This window comes from Calonectris borealis, chromosome 1 (genome assembly GCF_964195595.1).
Source record: "Calonectris borealis chromosome 1, bCalBor7.hap1.2, whole genome shotgun sequence".
NCBI lineage: Eukaryota > Metazoa > Chordata > Aves > Procellariiformes > Procellariidae > Calonectris > Calonectris borealis.
In genome coordinates this window covers 143723500-143744321 of record NC_134312.1, presented here as the reverse complement: position 1 = coordinate 143744321, position 20822 = coordinate 143723500, and the positions used below count along the sequence as shown (strand labels likewise).

The 20822-nt window shown below is 43.4% G+C and overlaps 2 protein-coding genes across 6 annotated transcripts in view; both read left to right on the top strand.

The window, feature by feature from the left end:
- The window catches only part of AKAP17A (A-kinase anchoring protein 17A), a 23318-nt gene extending 11092 nt beyond the window's left edge, over positions 1-12226 (top strand). Inside the window, exon 5 of one of the 2 annotated variants that reach the window (XM_075134024.1) lies at positions 12140-12226. In XM_075134024.1, the coding sequence (XP_074990125.1) occupies positions 12140-12159 (20 nt within the window). In that variant the 3' untranslated portion in view covers positions 12160-12226. Of the gene's footprint in view, positions 1-355; positions 2804-12139 lie in introns of those variants that run through there. The other variant, XM_075133996.1, reaches the window with a different exon arrangement.
- The window catches only part of ASMT (acetylserotonin O-methyltransferase), a 22141-nt gene extending 1319 nt beyond the window's left edge, over positions 1-20822 (top strand). The window contains exons 1-8 of one of the 4 annotated variants that reach the window (XM_075134045.1): positions 2925-3057; positions 12140-12314; positions 13517-13646; positions 14496-14564; positions 15087-15205; positions 15999-16139; positions 18094-18216; positions 18870-20822. In XM_075134045.1, coding sequence (XP_074990146.1) covers positions 12143-12314; positions 13517-13646; positions 14496-14564; positions 15087-15205; positions 15999-16139; positions 18094-18216; positions 18870-19081 — 966 coding nt within the window. In that variant the 5' untranslated portion in view covers positions 2925-3057; positions 12140-12142 and the 3' untranslated portion in view covers positions 19082-20822. Of the gene's footprint in view, positions 1-2924; positions 3058-10037; positions 10330-12139; positions 12315-13516; positions 13647-14495; positions 14565-15086; positions 15206-15998; positions 16140-18093; positions 18217-18869 lie in introns of those variants that run through there. The other 3 variants (XM_075134037.1, XM_075134052.1, XM_075134059.1) reach the window with 3 other exon arrangements.

The window sequence follows — 20822 nt, the reverse complement described above, 5'->3', positions numbered from 1 at the left end:
AGCTACTATGCTACCTCTACTTTCAGACCCTTAGCTGCTAGAAATCCAATCCAATGAGAATGTCTGTGAAGATATTTGCCTAGTTACTTCTGAAACTGGTCAGTGAGGGTTATGTATCAGTAGTAACCTGACTCTCTTTGCCTAGGCTTGTCATGAGTTGCATATTACTTACGTCCCATTGCATCCAAGTTACATATCTTAGTCCATTTGTCTGTCAAAATTCAGTGTTTGGTTTTGCTTTGGTGGCTTTGTTCCCCTGGGTTGTAAGCAGGAATATAGATTTATTCACCGTTTTTGCCAGAACATCAAGGATCTGGGTGAGCAAGACTGTAAGTCTTTGTTTCTTCTCCGTTAGACTACCATTTGAAAAGTTGGAGCCTGGATGTCAGCTTTCATCTTGACTGAACACATGGCAGCCCCAGGGGTATAGGGTGGAGATGGGGAAAGAAAGCCTTGAAGATGATGGAAGACTTCAGTACAAGTCATTCCTCCAGAAGTGTTAAGCTTATGCATTTGGCTTCATTTTTTTGTCCTGCTTTCAAACTCTGGAGCTCTTCTCATGCCATTGCAAAGCGAAGAACTCAAATGGTTCCCAACTTCTTGGTCTGTGTCAGGCAGCCATACCTGTCAATTTTAAGCTTACTTTAAGATCAGCCTTTCCTGCTGGGGAAAGCTCAGGTTCACTCTTTACTGGTATGCTTTTTTTCTTTCAGTAGTGGAAAAACTTCCTCAGTGAGCAGGACTGGTGTGGTATAAATGCAGGGTGTAAATCCCATTAAATGATGTATCAAGCAATCCACAGTACAACACTGTGTTCATGCCTGCTGGAAAGCCTTGGCAGCAGCGAAAGAGACATCTGAGCCCTATTCCGCTTACCGAGTCCCAAGAAATGCGCAGGGTTTCTTCCGATGTTCTGCCTCCGTTCTTGAGTCTTAAGACAGGAAGAGAGTTTTCTCAGTTGTGAGGATGCACCTCTCTGCTTGCACTCAGCTCCAGGAGAGATTTCACATCTGTCACCACAGAACACAATGTCTCCCTCTTGTCCTCATAGAGGTGCCAGGAGGATAGGATCGAGCCAGCGGGAACCCATCTTGCTCTTGAGGATGTGCAGGGTTCAGAAGTGTATTAATCATCTAATGATATAAGGCAGCGTGTGACCTCTTCACGTTTGAGGATGAGGACCCTGCTCATCACAGACCGCTTGCAGCAAGGTCTGAGCTGAAGGGGGTGGGAAGGTTGTGGGCCAAAGCTCCTGAACCTCTCTGTGCTATGCAGGAGCTGGTGTGTGCTGTTGCCGCACCGTGGCTGTTGGCGCTGGCAACCAGGAGTGGTTTTCCTGCAGCCCTTGTTAAGAAAAGAAGAACATGAGCCTCAGAAGAGTAAGAAATCCAAGTTCCTGTTGCTATAGACAGTGTTACCACATAGACCTATTCTGATCCTTAAAGAAGAATGTCTCCTCCTGTTTCTATCTGAGAGCTGCACTTACCAGCCTTTTGGCCTGCAATTTTCTTTTTATCTCCTGATCTCAGCCTGCACTAGATGACTCAGGAAGCAGCTTATTCAACTACAGCTTCTGTAAGAAACTACAGCTTCTCCACAAGGACAAGGCCAAGCCCTTCAATATGATTGTTGTGCTTTCCATCTGCTTACTGCTTGCTGTGGTAAAGTAATTTTGATACTGTAGGAGTCATATTGCCAAAAGTAATTGATATTAGTAAGAAGTGGTTACCAAAGCTGTAACCATATCCATGTTTTTTTCTAATTGACTCTACCTTTGTAGAGTAATCTATTCAATGACCTAGAATAAGGGCATATGCATGATTAGGTATGCATATAAAAAACATTTATGTTATCTGGAAGCATCATCTTGAAAGCTGTTAGAGAAAACGGGAATTTTTGCAGTGGCTCCCAAAATTGTGAGCGCAGGACTGTACCAGTGACCGCAAGGCTATAAATGCAAACCAATGAGAGTTGATCACTGATCAGTGCTACCTGGACATCGCGCTAGTGTCAGCTTTAGGGCAGTTCTTGAACATGCATTGGATCGTGTAACAGACTATTGCGGCTGCTCATGTTTGATAGCAGAGGTAGAGATGTTGTTAGATTCTATGTAAGACAGCAATTAAACCAACTGGTTTGGCAGATGCCTTAATTCATAAATGGATGAGCAAAATTGACGGCTAATGTCTTGTATTGCTATACAAGTTAAGGGTTTTTTTAATTATAATTAAAAGGAAATACATGTATTGCCTGTATTTTGATCTGGTATCCTGCCTTTGAGGTTTGGTTATAATCTGGATACAACACCCATTTCATTAAGCTTATGTGGCATTCTGTTGATCTGGCCCTTCCCCAGCCCAATGAATGTGTTATTTGCAGAATGTGTCTTTTGCTGCCTCACAATAAATTTGCAGAGTTGTCTCTAGTGTTTGTATAAAGCAGCAATCTAGTTGCAGTTGATCCTTCAGAATTGGGTGTGCAGAATGGATCCTTCTAGTGTCTTACATTCCTACATGTGTAAGTATTATTGTTGTTAAAAGAACATGTACCTCTATTTTTTTGTACTTAATCTGATACCGGGCTCTTGAGGCTTGTTTGAAATGGTGTGCACCACCATCCTTTCTTCTTTAATCACAGCAGAGAAAATGAATTTGATCTGGTTCCCCCTCACATGCTGCATCCCCTGAATACCTCTCCTGCTGCCTCACAAAAAAAATTCATAGATTAGCTCAAACAAGTGCTTTGCTATAGTAATAGGTTATAAAACTTTCGAAGGGCTAAGGCTGATTGGAATTGTTTTCTAATTGATACCTAATCTAGTCGCATGTGCACTCTGGTACCTGCGAAGTGACCTCTACCTGCTCTGGATGGGATGCCCAGCAGCGCTGTCCTTGAAAGTGGACTATTTGTAGGACAACAAGGGATAACGGTGTGGTGGCACCACAGTCACTCCCAGACAGCAGTCTCAACCTGCCGACAAAGTTGTCTGAACAGGAATTGATCACCTTCAGACCACGTCTTCCCTGCAATTCTGCATATGATCCTGGAGATGTGCCTGTAAGTGCTCTGAGAAATTGTCTAGTGATATCTGTTACTTTCTACCTTAATTGGAAAAGGGAAGGGTTGGCAAAGTCCTTCTCTTCTGCTCACGGCACATGACATGGCTTGCTGTCGTGGTTTAACCCCAGCTAGCAACTAAGCCCCACTCAGCCGCTTGCTTACTCCCCCCCGGTGGGATAGGGGAGAGAATCAGAAGGATAAAAGTGAGAAAACTCGTGGGTTGAGATAAAGACAGTTTAATAGGTAAAGCAAAAGCCGTGCACGCAAGCAAAGGAAAACAAGGAATTCATTCACTACTTCCCATGGGCAGGCAGGTGTTCAGCCATCTCCAGGAAAGCGGGGCTGCATCACGGGAAGACAAACGCCATCATTCCGAACATCCCCCCCTTCCTTCTCCTTCCCCCAGCTTTAAATGCTGAGCATGACATCATATGGTATGGAATATCCCTTTGGTCAGTTGGGGTCAGCTGTCCTGGCTGTGTCCCCTTCCAGCTTTTTGTGCACCCCCAGCCTCCTCGCTGATGGGGTGGGGTGGGGTGAGAGGCAGCAAAGGCCTTGACTCTGTGTAAGCACTGCTCAGCAGTAACGAAAACATCCCTGTGTTATCAACGCTGTTTCTAGCACAAATCCAAAACATAGCCCCATACTAGCTACTATGAAGAAAATTAACTCCATCCCAGCCAAAACCAGCACACTTGCAAACAGCATAGGCTGCAAAAAACACTTGAGGTGAGCCACCAGGTAAAAGGACTTCAGGGGTGCTTGCCCGTGCCGAGCCACAGGAAGACTTCTTTCTTTTTGCATCCCTTAAAGTTTTGGCCTCTACCATTTTTAGCTAGTGAACCTGTCTGTCCTCAGGGAGGCTATGCCTCTTATCTGTTGAGACCTTCCTCTGACAGAGATCTCAATGACTATTTGCTTGAATTATTTGTTGACAGGTTATTTGCAGGCCAGGAAGTTAAACCAAGAACAACTGTGTTTTGCTTGTGATGGACTTTAAAAGACATTCTTAGTCAGAGTTTTTACTATAAGGAAAACTGAGGAGAAGGAAGGGTTTGCTTAGAGAATGAGCTGGATATACAGGTTTTCCTGCCCACTCCAAATGTCTGCCAGTAGTATATGTGATATCAACAGGAAAAAAATAAAATTAGCTGGTGTCAAAAACGGACAGAAGCAATAGTCATGTTATTAGGGAAATGCATCTATTGTAAAACATGAGAAGAATTAGAAGTTATAAAGAAGAAAATAAGTATTTTGTTAAAAGTGGATGTTCTATTTAAAAGAAAAAGTATGACACTGTTTTTTAGGATTCTTTAAAAAAAAAAAAAAAAGGGCACAAACTGTATTATCTTAGTGGACTTCCAGGCCACCTCATATAAGCTGGGCATACTTAGAGGCTTAATAATAATAGCGAGGCACAGTTGTTTCCATACTGGCATTACTGAAACTCATTATCGTACTCATGTCCCTGAGATTTGTACTTGTTTCTTATAAGGAAGGTTGCATGTGTGAAAATAGTGTCATCTGCCATTTCTCACTGGCAGACACATTAGTTTTACTAGATCTGCTTTGTTCATAGATCATTTCTTACTTTCAAATGTTATGCAAAAATGATGTAATTATTTTTTGTGTAGTATTTGTATGTAGTGAGTCAATTAGGCAAAGAAAAATTCATCACCAAAATACTTTACCTCCACAGTTCTAGCCACTTTAGCCTGTGCATGGTCAAAGCACTATGACAAAAACCTTCATGGGGTTTCCAGAGAGAACAAGCCATTGCAATTTCATCTTCATGAATGCATTTGTAGCTTAAAAGGAGCTTAGACTTTAAGCCTCACTAACAGTTTACTTGGAAACAGCAACACACAGTGTGCGGCTTTGCATCAATCTGGTGTGGATTATCTGCAGCCCTCCTCCCCTACATCTTGCTACTGGTAGTAATCCCATTAGACGATTACATCTGGTGTCTTCAACAGACAGATTTAGTCATAACTGAAAAAGTACTTCAAGTGGGTTTAATTAACTGTGTGGTCATTTTATTTCCAGAGCCTCTTGTACCCTATAACTTTGCCTTAATTGAAGTGAATGTATGGCCCATTAGGACATGCTAGTCTACAGTTGTGCACATAACTGTCTGTTATTTAGTCAAAACTACAAGAATCAAGGGTTGAGCATTTTCATACTCATGAATCTTTAATGCAGCTGTACTAAATGTCACTGTAATATCCAATTACCAATCTGTGGCTGAGTTGTTTGAGGAAAGTGGTCTGTAAGCTGGTGAGCAGCAGCTAGTTCTTCCTAGAGTTGTTTTGTTTAGCTTAACGGAAGAAAATGTGTGCTTCAGTGTGGCGAGCATTTGCTTTCAGTGTGGCTGATGGCCTGGATCTGAATAGCTGTTATGATCCCGGGGATGGGAAATCTTTATGCTTGGGCAAAATTGCACCAATTTGTTTCTCAGTAGCAGGCAGGCAGAACTGGCCTTTAGCAGAGAAATATTTTTAGTTTCCTACACCTTTCTAATCTTTTGGCTAACTAGATTTATCTTTGACTAGTGATATTTATATATGTACAGTTTATTTTCCTATTTTAATTAGAGGAGAAGGAAAGCTATTGAGGGAAAGAAGTTGACCTGGTTATCTGTATGGATGGAGACTTAGCAAGAAGTTTTTGAGCTTTCTTTTCCCATAGAACTGTCTTTGGAATGGATCTGAGGAACCAAAAAAGCTGTAGCCTGTTCACTAAGAGTGGGTCTAGATTTGTGCAGGTGAATGAACTCTGCAGACTCGCACTTAGTGCATGTGCAAACGGGAGTTCCTAGATAGAAACTGAGCTCGTGCGCTCTCCTTGAGGTGGGGATAGCAGGGGAAGATGTCCATTATGAATGTAGCTGTGTTCTTGAAACCTGCTGTCCAGGCTTTTCCTTCAGAGAAATGGTGTCTTGTTAAATGCAAGCTACACAGATTCACAGTCACTCTGGCAGAGAGGTGTGTTGTGACCTCCAGCCTCCACAGTACATAGTAAACAGAATGTTAGTGTCTAACCTGTACTGAACAGTGAAGTCTGGTGCACTAGCAAGACAATAGCACTATATTTACAGGCTATGTTGGCCAGATGAGGAGGTCTAAGTGTTTCTACTGTTTGGTGCTTGCTGTAACCTTTGCATGTTCGGACCTGGTGTTCTGGTAACACAGGAGACCTCATGATGTTAGAACCTGAGGAACAGGTAACTGTTTCTGAGCTGTGTACAGAGAGGGAAAAGGCTGCTAACTGTGACATCTGCTTAGCTAGCTTTAACAACTAACTCTTAAAGTAGGTTGCTATTTCACTAGTGGCTAAAAAAAATACAACATCTTTTGTCTGAAATGTAAGGATCTGAGTGGAAAATACAGATTCACAGAAGGATTATACAACTTTCAGTTGAGAAAGTTTCACTGCATCCACAAAATAGTCAGAAAGAACGTGTGGAGAACTTTATACTGGCCTGTTTTTTCTAAAATGAGGCAGGTTCAAAAGAGAAGCACAGAACTAACCTTCAGCAGCAGCGTATAAATACAACCCTACTTCCTAGGAAAGGAAAAGAACATTAAAATATTGTGTTGGGACCAAGTTGTAAAGTGCAGTCTTTAAACATACACCACACTAATGTACACAAAATACTGAGCTGCGTGTTGATCACTGTATTGCTCAAGTTTTGCCCATTAACTTAATCATTGAAGCATGGAGAAAACTGAAAAAATGCTATTTTGTAAAGTTTTGCCATCACTGTATTACCTAAGTCAGGTCTCATTTAATGTTGTTGCCTGAAAGGTCACTAAATGTATGATATAAAAACTGTGAGTCTTTCCTTGATGGAAAGGGACTTTTCTCACCTGAGAGTTGCAGCATTTGCCCGAAAAGGCATGATGGGCAAGATGGCAGGCATTTACAAGCTGGAGCAGTGGACAGTGGGGCAGAGAGGTTTCAGGAAAGTTATCTAGGGTTTTAATTTTCAGATGAAATACCTATGAGGTATGTTCTGTATGAAGTTGAAATCCATGCCACATCTGGCACTTGGCAGTCATTTCATTGTTTCTTCCCAAGGACTTTCTGCACGGCCCTGGTTAGTTTTGCAGAGAAGGGGAGGAAGACTGCAGCAGCCAGCTGGAAAACGTAGAACGTTTTGTCATCCCTCAGCACTCTGCTTCTACCAAAACATGGCAAAGCACAAGTAGGATACCCCTTCTGTGGTGCTGCTATCAAACAGGCATTGCTCTCTAAGCCAGTATATTGGGGGACCTGCAAAATGCGGAAAAGGAACAAGGGTAGATTTAATTCCTTGTAGACTTCACCTGAGTAACCATAGTCAGAGCAAACTAGTCACTGTGACAAAGCAGCACAACAAACAGACTCTTACAGCTTCTCTTCGGACTGGCTGCCTCTGCACTTAGGGATGGCGTGTACCCTACTGCCAGCCCCAGGGTCACCTGGACCTGTGCCCATCACAGCAAGTTTCAGCTCCCCTCTGGCTACATGTTTCTTTTCTCCTTTCCATGGGCATGGCTTGCAAACCAGGCCAGGGAAGCACACCCAGGTTTTCCACACCTCAGTGGAAATTATTCCAGGCACAGTCTGTGGTGGGATGCTTTCTTCTCCTTCAGCTCCTCAGATTATTTCCTCGGCAGCTCTTGCCTGCTATGTAGTAGTTATGCCAGTCATTTTCCTTGCATGGGTAAGGTCTGAGATCCTGGATACATGACCCAGAGCCTGAAGCTGAACAAGTCTCTGTTTCAGCATGGTGAAGGTAAGTGCTGTGCATACCTACCTACCTACCATGGAATTAGGGCCGTGGGAGATGCCAGGCTTGGCCAGGAGTATGCCGTAACCGCTTTGAGCTGAGCTGATATTCCTTCACTCTTAAACCCCTGGGAATGTCCACATTTCACTTGAAGAATTGTGTTGCCAAACTGTCGTCTTTCTTCTGGGGTCACATCATTGGGCTCACTGACGTATGTAAGGACTTCTATTCTTGGGAAGTCTTCCAACATCAAAATGCCAGCCTGATGGAGTACAGCTGCTTTTGAACAAGCCCCGAGTAAGACTCTGCTTTGGTTTATGAACTCCTGGTGCATCGCACAGGTTCTTGATGCTGCTCTGTAATGATATCTATTTTGCTTGTTACAAGCTTTCAAGCGCTTCTGAAGTACCAGCGTGTTAACCGACTGCTGAACTGACAATAGAAGTTTTAATCCGCACTGCTGCTTTAGCCTTGTGTGGAGAAGAATTAAGAGGTGGCCTAATGAGTACCAGCTGATTCAAGAACAGAAACAGGTGAAGGGAATTGTGAGCAGACATGTGATTGTTGCTGGAAGGAAGATATAAGAGAGGCAACGGAGAGAGACAGGGGAGAGAGGTGCAATAGAGAGAGAGATGGTAGGGCTGCCCTGTTATGATAAAGGCTGTGCACGTATGCTGCAACAATTGGTGCCCAAACAGGGACTGAAAGAGATAAACCTGAAGAAAGAAGGTCTTGGAGAAAGTAAATAGAAATATCCGGTGGTGAGCCCCGCTGAACTGCAAAAGCTGTTGAAAAGAAACAGGAAAAAAGCCGTTGAAAGGAAACGGGGTAGAAGCTGTTGAAACAGAATAAAAGCCGTTGAAAGGAAACGGGATAAAAGAAAAAAAGCCGTTGAAAGGAAACGGGATAAAAGAAAAAAAGCCGTTGAAAGGAAACGGGATAAAAGAAAAAAAGCTGTTGAAAGGAAACGGGATAAAAGAAAAAAAGCCGTTGAAAGGAAACGGGATAAAAGAAAAAAAGCCGTTGAAAGGAAACGGGATAAAAGAAAAAAGCTGTTGAAAGGAAACGGATACAGAGGTGAGCAGCCACGGGGAAGTTATATGAACTTTATACATTGGTCATGGGGCAGTCGGCATCTCAGTAGAAGAACTGCAGAAGAGGAAAACTTTGCAATTAGAAGTTCTAGAAGGAATATTGTGTGTATGCAGCTTTGCAGAAGTTGTGTCCTGCAGAGCAGGTGTTGCAAAGCGTGACTGATTCAGCAGTTCTGGAGGGAAAATCAAAAGATAAGAAAGATTCATTTGAACTTGCGCCAACGGTGGATGAAGCTTTACAGAGACAGAGGCTAAAGATGAACTTGTTCTAGCGAACGTAATGGCAGCAATTCTGGAGGGAAAATCAAAAGATAAGAAAGGTTCATTTGAACTTGCGCCAACGGCGGATGAAGTTTTGCAGTGATAGAGGCTAAAGCACCATTTGTTTCCACCCTCCCCCCCCCCCAAGAAGATCTGCTGCCGGGATTTGTACCCACACACACACATATCAGTGATGTTCTAGAGGAAAGTGAACTGTGTGATGGAGAATAAGAAAAAGAATTAGAAATGTTAAGTCTGTGTAAGGAGGGATGCAAATCAATAAAAGAATATGGGTTAAAAAGAATTAGATTAAGGAGAATAGGAAAAAGAATTATGGAGAATAGGAAAAAGAATTAGATTAAGGAGGTACACAAATCAATAGAAGAATATGGGTTATGGAGAATAGGAAAAAGAATTAGAAATGTTAAGTTCGTCTACCATATGAGGTGATTAAGGAGGTATGCAAATCAATAAAAGAATATGGGTCACAGGTTTCACTTGAATATGAACTTGTTCTAGTGAACATAATGAACAATTTGGCAATTGAGAACAAAAAAGGGGGTGATGTGGAGAAGAATTCTGGAATCGGGAGTTTCGGATAGGACTTTGGCAATGCTACAAAACCATAAACAAAAAAGGGGGACATGTGGAGAAGAATTAAGAGGTGGCCTAATGAGTACCAGCTGATTCAAGAACAGAAACAGGTGAAGGGAATTGTGAGCAGACATGTGATTGTTGCCGGAAGGAAGATGTAAGAGAGGCAACGGAGAGAGACAGGGGAGAGAGGTGCAATAGAGAGAGAGATGGTAGGGCTGCCATGTTGTGATAAAGGCTGTGCATGTATGCTACAACAGCCTTGTACCTGATGATGGAAGAGCCAAAGAAACAGCTGAACCTGGTAGAAAGACCCATTGAAGCCAAATAACTTAACTAACATGTTTTGTAACCAATGTGTTTCTCAGAAGCAATAAGATTAAGTGGATCAGCTGGTATGCTCTGTGCCTGGTGGAAAGCAGCTTATTTAAATTAAGAGGACCAGAGAATCTGTGCCTCAGTCCAGAAATAAAAATGAGTTCCACAGAAGACCTTGACTATCCTCAAGTCATCTTGCAATACAGCAGTGGATTTTTAGTCTCAAAGGTAAGAAATATAACTCAGTCTTGGATAGATGTCCAAGAGTACGCAGACAGAAATATTCAAGAATCTCACTTTAGGTCCTGGATGTAAGTCTTTGGAATGAAAACCATCTCATATGAAAGCATCCTGTCTGCTCATCTAGGCAGGAAGGAAATTTGAAAAGAAAAAGGGTTTGAAAGCGACCTGACCCTTCAGGATAGACTTAGCATTTATTGAGACCTCTCTGGCCTTTGGGGGCTTGGATGAGCAGACCTTGTCTCTGCATGAGACTTTATAAAAAACACCGGGGTTTATAGCTGAGGGCTTGCTGTCTGACTGTGCCTCAAACGTGGAAGGTTCCTTCAGTGGTGGGATTTCTTCCCACTTTTCATTTTTGGAGTTTGAGAAACAGAGATCTGACTTGAATTGCCTTTTTCTCTCCCTGTTAAAACATGCAAAGGATAAGATTTTTCAAATATCTTCTTAAAGAATTTCCTTCCCTCTCCCATGGTTTGTCTGTATGTATTATGCAGAAGGCTGAGCTTGAGAACTTCTGTGTGTTGCCCCTTTTCAAGTGAAAGAAAGAGTCTGGTATAATGACTGTTTTTTCCAAACAGCATTTGATTAAGGCACAAAGGTAGAACTAGTAGTTCCACTTTCTTTATTGTTTACTGATGTTATTTGCCTTTCTGTGTGTGTAAGGACATGGGCATAAAATTATAATATCCAGTGCAGTGGAGATTTTTTTTCCTCATTTACTGTTTAGTTACCTTTCATCTTGTCCCTTGCTGCACCTCTGGCCAACATGGTAACGGAAGGAATGCTCTTTGGGTTGTGCAAATACTGCTGCATCATAAGGCTCCTGAAAGGCAGAGCTGACATTAAAGAGAGGAAAAATGGATAATGAAAAATCCTTTTGCTGGTGGGAAAGAGGAGTGTCCAATGCTTTCCAAATTAACACTGGGTTTTGAGAAACAATCTCAACTTTGGTTAAACCATGTTCTTACTGAGGGTAAAAGGAGCTTCCCATGGACTTTATCAAATCATTGTACATACAGGCAGTCAACTGAGTTGATGCTTTTGTTACTGTTTTAGGAGTGTTTGTGTGGCTAGAGAAGTAGGCTAATACTTGTAAATTTGACTGTGTACAGCTAAAGAAGGATGTTTTTTCTTATGTATGGTTACATATGTCTGTCTGAAGGTTGAGGGTTGTTCCTGGAGATGTTACATAGCTTCCTTCTCTATGAAAAGACAGGGCAATTCTGCTGGCCCGAATGAGGCACTCCTTTTGGCTGAGAGGAACCTCCCTGCCTCAGAGACACCACTGTAGTCATGCACATCAGTCCCTGAAAATAGGGTCCATAGGGTGGGATATTGCCCCCTGCTGCAAGCCACAGGAGAGTCTCCAGGGTTCACTGGAGCATCTTTAGTTAAAGAACAGAAACAGCAACAGGAAAACCCACCACCACAGTCTTGCCTTTCTCCAGGCAAAATGCAAGAGAGACTGTGAGAATGTGCTCTGAAACTAAGGAAGAGGCAGGAATGTTCACACCCGAAACCTGGTCTGTAAATGTGAACCTTTGTGAGCCAAAAACATTGTCTGGCTTCGCCAGAAAAGGAAAAGAAGTGAAAAAAGGTGCACTACAAGCACTGTATGGTATTACCGGTGTTCAGAGAAACTTCAGTTTAATCATTAGACTTGATTATATGAAATATGATTTTACACGAAAAAAATATTATTGTGTGTGTATTTTCTCCAACAAAGCAGCTCTAGAAATGCAATAGGCTTTGATGCTTTCACCTGATCCCTCGCTCCCACCTTTCCTTACCCCAGGTTATGTTCACTGCCTGTGAGTTGGGGGTGTTTGATCTTCTGCTGGAGTCAGGAGAGCCTCTGTCTTCAGATGCCATTGCTGCGCACTTGGGTACCAGCACCACGGGGATGGAAAGACTGCTGGATGCCTGTGTGGGATTGAAGCTCTTGGCAGTAGAGCTGACACAAGAAGGAGGTAATAAAGGCAGAAGAAGGGGAAGAAACTAAAAGTCTTAAACCTCTGATGTTTTTGAAACTGAGGTGAGATCTGTGGGGAGAGGTGATATCTAGTGTTAGGCCAGTTACTGTAGCTGGAAGGACGAGAGAATTGCTTGAGAACGCCATCCCCTCTTCAGCTGAAAGAGAAGCAGCAAATGTCAGCATGATTAAAGGTGTAAAGTAAAACCCAGGTGAGGGGCTCTATATCCCTAAACTTCATTGTGCAAGAGCCTCAGGTGACCTTGGAGAAGATATTCAGAGTCTCTGCAGAGCTGGTCTCAAGAAAACTCTGAGGTATATGATTTTAAACCTTAAAACAAAATGCCAGGGTGGATGGGCAACAACATGATTTAAAAACACATCTTGATTTTTTTTTTTTTTTTTTTTGTGGTTTTACCACTGTGTGAAGTATTTTGTTAGGTTGCTGATCTGAGAGTAAGTTTGCCCTTGGATCAGAGATGTTGAGTCCACGTGGTCAGAAGGGATCTGTGTCCATCAGGCAGCTGGTCAGGACTAGCCAGAGTCATACAAGTTGTGTCTCCTGCTCTGGCTTGTGTTGCCTTGCCCTGTTTTAGGGCTTACAGTATTTGCCCAATGAGTTTAGGGAGAGCAGGATCTATCTTTTATATTCCTTTTATATGCCAGTCCTGTGGATGAGTGATGCCACTGCAGATGCATTGGAGGAAGCAGGGGGGGATTTCTGTGAGTCCTTTGGGCATTCATCTGTCTGCAGTAGGTCCTGCCCTAGTGAACTGAGAGAGGGTAGTTATGGTTGGCATGATGTTTTGGGGACTTGTCTCCCGCTTGCTGACCTTGTTGATTGGGGAAAAAAAGACTTGTCTGCAAGGGCTTCTCGTTTAAATAGAGCATACCAAAAGCTTCCTCTGATAGAAGCCTATAGGTAAATGAAACTCGTAAGGCATTCCTGCTGTTCTTGAAAGAAATGTTTGTTGCTGGAGTAAGTGTAGGTAGGTAGTGTTTACTCACATTGAATGGGGCAACACACATTTCAGCAGCCCTCACCCACTGCTCATTGCAGTGGAAGAATTGATTGTAGAAGCAATGTGTTGTGTCTTTGGTCATATAGACATCTTCTGGTGATAAGTACCATGCTGTATGATAGGCTTGGTGAGGTGGCATATCATACATGTTAGTAAATGTATTTATTTCACCCTTTAGCCCTTTACAGAAACACAGAAATTTCCAACATCTACCTTACAAAATCAAGTCCCAAGTCTCAGTATCATATTATGATGTATTACTCCAATACAGTCTACTTGTGCTGGCACTACCTGGCCGATGCTGTGAGGTAAGGAGGAGTGTTGTGTGCTGTCTGTTGCAGACTGCCTTGCGACATCTGTGTGGCTGCTCTGAGAGTGGTGTTTCTGGGGAAGGGCACAATGAAGACGCTGGCTGGCTTTCTCAGAAAGAAAATCCAACAGATCATTTTGGCTGTTAGCCCAGCTAATATGTGTTCTTGTTTTTTCTTGTTTTCCATTTGTGTGTGTTCTTGTTTTCCTTTTCCTTCTGATGGTAGAGATGATCTAGGAATAAGATTTCTGTTTGTTTGACCTTCAGGAAAGCACTTGATCATTACAGTGGCTCTTACTTGAGGAAGCATCAACAAAGTAAATGATGAGTAATGATGGCCTTGCAACACTTCTGTTGCAAAGGTGTATAGCAATAGTTTAATATGGGACTGGAGTCTCCCTTGTTCCAGTCCTTGCAACTGATGATCAAACATGGTGTGTGTGATGGTGATGATTGCACCAGTCTCGCACCTTTACCTGAGATGTGTTCCCATAAATCATAGAATCATAGAATGGTTTGGGTTGTAAGGGACATTAAAAGTCATCTAGTCCAAGCCCCCTGCCATGGGCAGACATACCTTCTGCTAGATCAGGTTGCTCAAAGCCCCATCCAACCTGGCCTTGAACAGAACCAGTAATTCTTGTGAAAGGTTGAGAAATATATCAGTGTATTTTGGGGTGGCAAGTGAGGGTGCCTTTACAGCCATTACAAACAGGCTGGCATATATTCTGTGCAGAGTTGAGCACCTTCCACAGTGATGAACTAGCCAAAACTACAGCCCCGAGGTTTGTTTGGGTGAAAGAAAAAGAAATCCGCACTCATATGCTTTTTTTGGTTGCTATTTTAGGGAAGGAAGAAACCAATATGAAAGAGCTTTTGGCATTTCATCTAAAGACCCTTTTGGAGCAATGTACAGGTAATCATTAGTATATTTATAGAAATTTTATTCTTCTTATTGTAGATAAAATTAATGTTTTTAATTATGGCTCAGGACAATTAAAAATGATGATGTGAGAATCCCAGTCATCAGAACCATCATGCAATGTTTTCCTTTCTCAATAATATCCATTACTGGGACACTGATATTTTGAATAGAAGTATATAATTTCCTATTCTGAAAAACATATCACAGGTCTCATGCACAGAGGCAATGGTAGATGAAGGCAAAAAATCCCTTGGAAACCTGAGAATTAGCAGCATGATACACTGTTGGACTTTGCTACTCTTAATTCCCTATTTAAATGTATGAATGCATAGCTGTACCCTTCTGCTACAGTAAGACTCAAGGTAGGTTTATATGCAAAGAGAATGTATTCAGTGGCAATAAAAACAGAGTTTAGTGTTTAAGCTAAAACTTTTAATAACAGTTATATGATACGAATCACCAAGAGTATTATAAGTTACTTTTTCTACGTGCTGTGTCTGTTTGCATTACTAGATCAGAAGAAGAAATGCTGAAATTCATGGCTGGCCAGAACTCAGTATGGAGTATATGTGGCAGAGATGTTCTTGCTGCATTTGACCTTTCCCCTTTCACGCAGATCTATGACCTGGGAGGTGAGCATCAGCAGATCTTCTTTAACAAGCCTCTGAACTGTCTTCATTTACAAGCTCTGAAAAGAAGAATAACTCCTATGTTATATGATGGACAAAGCAATGGAAAGCAGGACATATCTCAGAATCTTGTCAGCAGTAAAGGGAGTGTTTTACTGATTTGGTTGGGCTAAAAAGAGAAACGTGAGAGTGGTGAGAGCATTAGGACGCTGAATGCTTTTTTCTACAGGGTCTCATTTGTTTGAGTAGTGGCCCATCCCCTTGTGAAATGGCAGGTTTGGCATTTTTTTTCTTGTTTGTTTGATACATTCTTCCAGTGCCAGACTCTTTCCCTCCTCCCCTTCAGTCAGTGTCGTTGAGATATTGTCTGCAGCCTTTTACCCTGCAGCGCCCCGCTGTCCCAGCACCGCTGAGCATTGCCAGGACTCATGGACGGGTCAGGTTCCCTCGCGGGCTCCATCACTGCTTCCCCAGTGCCTGGTTTAGTGGCTCTCTTTTCCATTTCCCACCTTCCAACATCCACAGCTGGGTCTGGCTGAGGGGATGCCTAAGAGCTGTAAGGGCTGGGTCTGACCCCATAGGCCTGGGTGCTGGGGGCCCGGGGGCTTCCTACAGAGCATATGGAGACGGTGGCCTCTCCTGCCCCTCCTCTTGCCTTTCAGCAACACGTGGGGAGCAAATGTACCTTGGCAGCTGCCATAAGCCTGAATGCACCATTGCCTGCATCGCTTCATGGGGGTGTTGCTGAACAGGTTGGTTTTGTGTCAGCGCTGACCTTCTTTTGCTCTCCCCAAAGGAGGTGGAGGGGCTTTGGCCCGGGAGTGTGTTTCTTTGTACCCGAATTCCACGGTCACAATTTATGACCTTCCGAAAGTTGTGCAAGTGGCCAAAGAGCAATTTATTCCCCCTGAGGAGCGTCGGATCGCTTTTCATGAAGGTAGGTGCAGACAGCAGTGTAGTGTTGTCACAGCTGTTGCTCCTGAGCCCCTTGTCCCTGCTCAGAGGTACCATACTGGATGCTCAGGTCTCCAGCTGCCCCTTACGTGGCCAGAGCATCCCAGATTGCAGCTTCCCCAGCCCAGGTCTGCAATTCATTGCTACTGCAGGGCTGTCCCAGTTGTGCACCTGCAGCTACCATCTCTCAGAGACACGACTCGGTTATTCAGCAACTCAGAAGCTCTTTACTCCTGAACAGAACTATTTGATTTCTTCAGAACAAGGGTACTTTAACAAAAAAAAAGTCATAGAATCATACAGGTTGGAAAAGACCTCTAAGATCATCATGTCCAACCGTCAACCCAACACACCATGTCCACTAAACCATGTCCCTAAGGGCCTCATCTACACGTCTTTTAAATACTTCCAGGGATAGTGACTCCACCACTTCTCTGGGCAGCCTGGTCCAAGGCCTGACCACTCTTTCAGTAAGGAAATTTCTCCTAATGTCCAATCTAAACCTCCCTTGGCCCAACTCGAGGCTATTTCCTCTTGTCCTATCGCTTGTTACTTGGGAGAAGAGACCAACACCCACCTCGCTACAACCTCCTTTCAGGTAGTTGTAGAGCACGATGAGGTCTCCTCTCAGCCTCCTCTTCTCCAGACTAAACAGTCCCAGTTCCCTCAGTCGCTCCTCGTAAGACTTGTGCTCCAGGCCCTTCACCAGCTTCATTGCCCTTCTCTGGACACGCTCCAGCACCTCCATGTCCTTCTTGTAGTGAGGGGCCCAAAACTGAACACAGTATTCAAGGTGCGGCCTCACCAGTGCTGAATACAGGGGCACGATCACCTCCGTGCTCCTGCTGGCCACACTATTCCTGATACAGGCCAGGATGCCATTGGCCTTCTTGGCCACCTGGGCACACTGCCGGCTCATGTTCAGCCGGCTGTCAATCAGCACCCCCAGGTCCTTTTCCTCCAGGCAGCTTTCCAGCCACTCTTCCCCAAGCCTGTAGCGTTGCCTGGGGTTGTTGTGGCCGAAGTGCAGGACCCGGCACTTGGCCTTGTTGAACCTCATACAGTTGGCCTCGGCCCTGCAATTTTGAAAAAGTCCTGCAATTTTGAAAAACTGCCATGCCATGTTATAAATCTTCCTAACACTCCCTTTTACCCTGTGCAGGCCTCCTGGCAGATGTGCGGAATGCCAGGCCTGCTCTGAGCAAGGGATTTTCCTTCTCTGGTCACGATTGATTGACTTTCAAGTCCTAACATATTTCAGGCTTTGAATGTGGGTGAGCTTGCCCATATTCCTCTGGCCCAGTCCATAGACCTTGCATGGTCTTTGCACCATCTATGATGAAAATGAGTGTCAGGAGATCTAATTTTTAATGTTTACAAAAGCCTTCAAAGCGTTGGAATGACTTAATATTGCTTGAAGCTCAGAGAGAGGAAAGAAGCCTTGAGGAAGGAAGGGAGTACATAAAAACAAAGATGGAGAAACACAGGAAATGTTACGTGTGCCAGTGGAAATGACAAAGTAAGATGCAGAGATAAAAATCTGAATGCAGTACACCAGGTGCTGAACAAAAGGCATGATGTTGAAGCTAGTGCTAGGAGGCGAGATGTGGTTTTTTTCCTTATGGATTTATGATGTAGCTCTGTGGTTACTGCTGGTCTTTGAAACTTAAACTCAAATGCTTTCCTGTGCATCAAAGGCTGTTTCAGATGAGCTTTTGCTTTTAAACATTTCAGACCTTCTTGAGACTGAACAAGAACAAAATTCCCTATGCAGTGCCACAGAGGACTTTTGCCTGGTAACTCTGGTGCTCTCTGATGTGGGTGATGGACATGGCAAGCCCAGAGTCTTTAGAACTGGACAGAACTGAAAATATTTGCTTAAGTCAGCACTCTGTGTTTTGGGAGTTTTGTGTAATACACGTGTTCTTGCTTTACAGGAGACTTCTTTAGCGATTCAATTCCAGAAGCTGAACTGTATATTTTATCCAAGATACTGCATGATTGGGATGACGACAGATGTAGGCAGCTGCTGGCAAAAGTCCACAAGGCTTGCAAACCGGGTAGGTGTGAGTTCTTGAAGAGCAGGGAGACTCTTGCCCTTCAGTTATGTGAAGCACACCAGTCTCGATGTGCACTTTGGGTGGCAGAGTTTCAGTGCAGGGGTTTCTTGGTTTAGTATTTTGCTTTCCTAAGCCAGCTGCGTGCAGCTGAGCCAAATAGTGCCTGGTGTAAGTTCTCATTGTCTGGCTTCCAGTTCTAGTTGCCTCCTCCACAGGGACTCCTCTTTCAAGATATTTAGGTATAAGGACTGGGGATTTGGGGAATTGTTTAAGCAGACGCGTGTATACGTCATAGTAAAAATCCCATTAAGCATCACATTGAACCCTTAACTTTGAAAATACTGCCTATAGAGCCAAGTTTTCAGCAGAATCAGTAAAACCCAGTAAACCCTGTGGGTTTCAGCTTGGGGAAACGGGAATTTCTAACCTAGCTGTAGCACCCCCTTCAACCCCAGTACATCAGTACCTCAGTAGCCAGGCAGAGACACTCTCCGATTCTTTTGCTAGTTCATTGTCTTCTGTGATGCTGAAATATGACTTAACATAGAGGCTTCTTCTTCCTGAAACTAAAGGTTAGGATCTAATAACTCAACTGAAAAATATCTCGTCTTCTCAAAGCTCAGCATGTCTTTTATTTCTCTTTCCCCAACCAGGCGGTGGAGTGCTGCTGGTTGAATCGCTTCTGAATGAAGATAAAAGTGGGCCTTTAGAAACCCAACTGTATTCGATGAATATGTTGGTGCAGACGGAAGGAAAAGAGCGAACAGCAGCAGAGTACAGCAAGCTCCTTGAGGCAGCTGGCTTCGGAGAGGTTCAAGTCAAGAGGACTGGAAAACTCTATGATGCTGTTTTAGGAAGAAAATAATAGTATCTCCATTATGTACCTAACAAGATAGAATAAGTGGAAAAATGTGATATTCTCTTCTTAGAAGACAATCATCAACTTAGCTTTTAGTTAAGGCAGCCAACTTTTTTGTAAGCTGATACATTGTCGGGAGAATCACTGATGATACACCTTGTGTGTGAATGGATTGTAAACCTAGCAGCCTGATTAGGGCTTGCCTTTGGCTCTGGTAGGGAGAGAAAGAAATCAACACCTGTTCCAACAAGAAATAACACACGAAAGAAATGTGCAGTGTGTCTGCTTCAGATTTTTTCATTCTTTCCAATTTTAACACTGTATCTGACAAAAGCAAATCTGAATTTGTACTTGGATTCCTGCAAAATAAAACTGATCACTGTACTAAGCTCTGTTACCTGCATTGAGGCACTTGGGGACATGGTGTAGTGGGCATGGTGGTGTTGGGTTGACGGTTGGACTCGATGATCTTAGAGGTCTTTTCCAACCTTAATGATTCTATGATTCTATCATTTTTATTCCTGGGGAATTGATATAGTATAAACAGACTAAATTGTCTCCTTGTGGCTAGTCTTTTCAGAGTTGCAGGAGAAATCCTGTCTGAGCCTTGAGGAGTTTGGCATGAAAAAGGATATTAATTTTTTATTTCCTCTAAATTTTGATTTTAAGTTACGTGAAATAATTTTGTAGCTTGATGACTGGCTGGAGCCCAGTGATGCTCTTTACAGGGCAGGCCCTGAGATGACAACTGAGAGGGAGAATGATGCAGCCAAGTCATTCAGTTACACATTGGGGAAGTTCTTATTGCATGCCTCCTGCTAGTTCTTGAAATCATTTGGTCAAGCACAGCCTGCCCTAACCCACCCAGTTCTTGGAAGCAGAATTACAGATTACTGGAGTGAGAAACATTTGGAGAAGGCACCAGAAAGTCACTTTCTGCAGTTGCGGCTTGAACACTAATTGCATTTGCACATTAAGCTGGACACTAGAGAAGCCTGAGGTAGTCTTCTCAGTAGCCATCTACAGCAGCCTCCTGCTCCTTTGATTGTAGGCGGAGCATAGGGAGAAGGTAGCCTCAGTAGGGAAAAATTGGCCTTTTGTCATGTTTTGTGATATCAAAATCGAATCACAAGGCTGTAATGGTCCTTCTCATCCTTAAAAGCAACGGGGCATTGTTCATAAGCTACTGTGCAGGGTTTATGCCCAAGTAGGCTCTCGCCCTGTAGATATCGACAGGGTATTGCAGGAGTTGGGGCAAGTGGTTTTGGAGAGTTCCCTCGCAAGCTGCAGTCACCGTGCAGTGTTCCCTACCTGCGAGTTACATGGCATGAAGGTGACTTTGCCAGGAGCTGCAGCGTGTGAGTAATGTGTTCTGAGTGCTTGCTCGCTTTTCAGACAAAGCGAGGTGTTACATCCTGCAGCAGCTGGGCACGGACTCAAATAATGAAATGAGGCTGACCAGGTCTTTGTTGATTCCCCCACACCCTAAAAAAACAAATGTTCAGAGAAATTGTTTTGCTGCTTTGACTGTACCAAGCAGCCAATGAAGTATACGGAGGGAAAAAAACAAAACTCCTGTTTGGACTTCCTCTGATACACTTTTTCCCAAAAAAAGTTGCATGCCTATGGACTGGTGGTTGCTCACATGTCTGCACTGTTTCCTGAGCCAGTGGACAGGCCAGTCATGGTCAGCATGCTGCAGTTGCGTGTCTAAACTGACACATCATATACACATCACACACCTTGA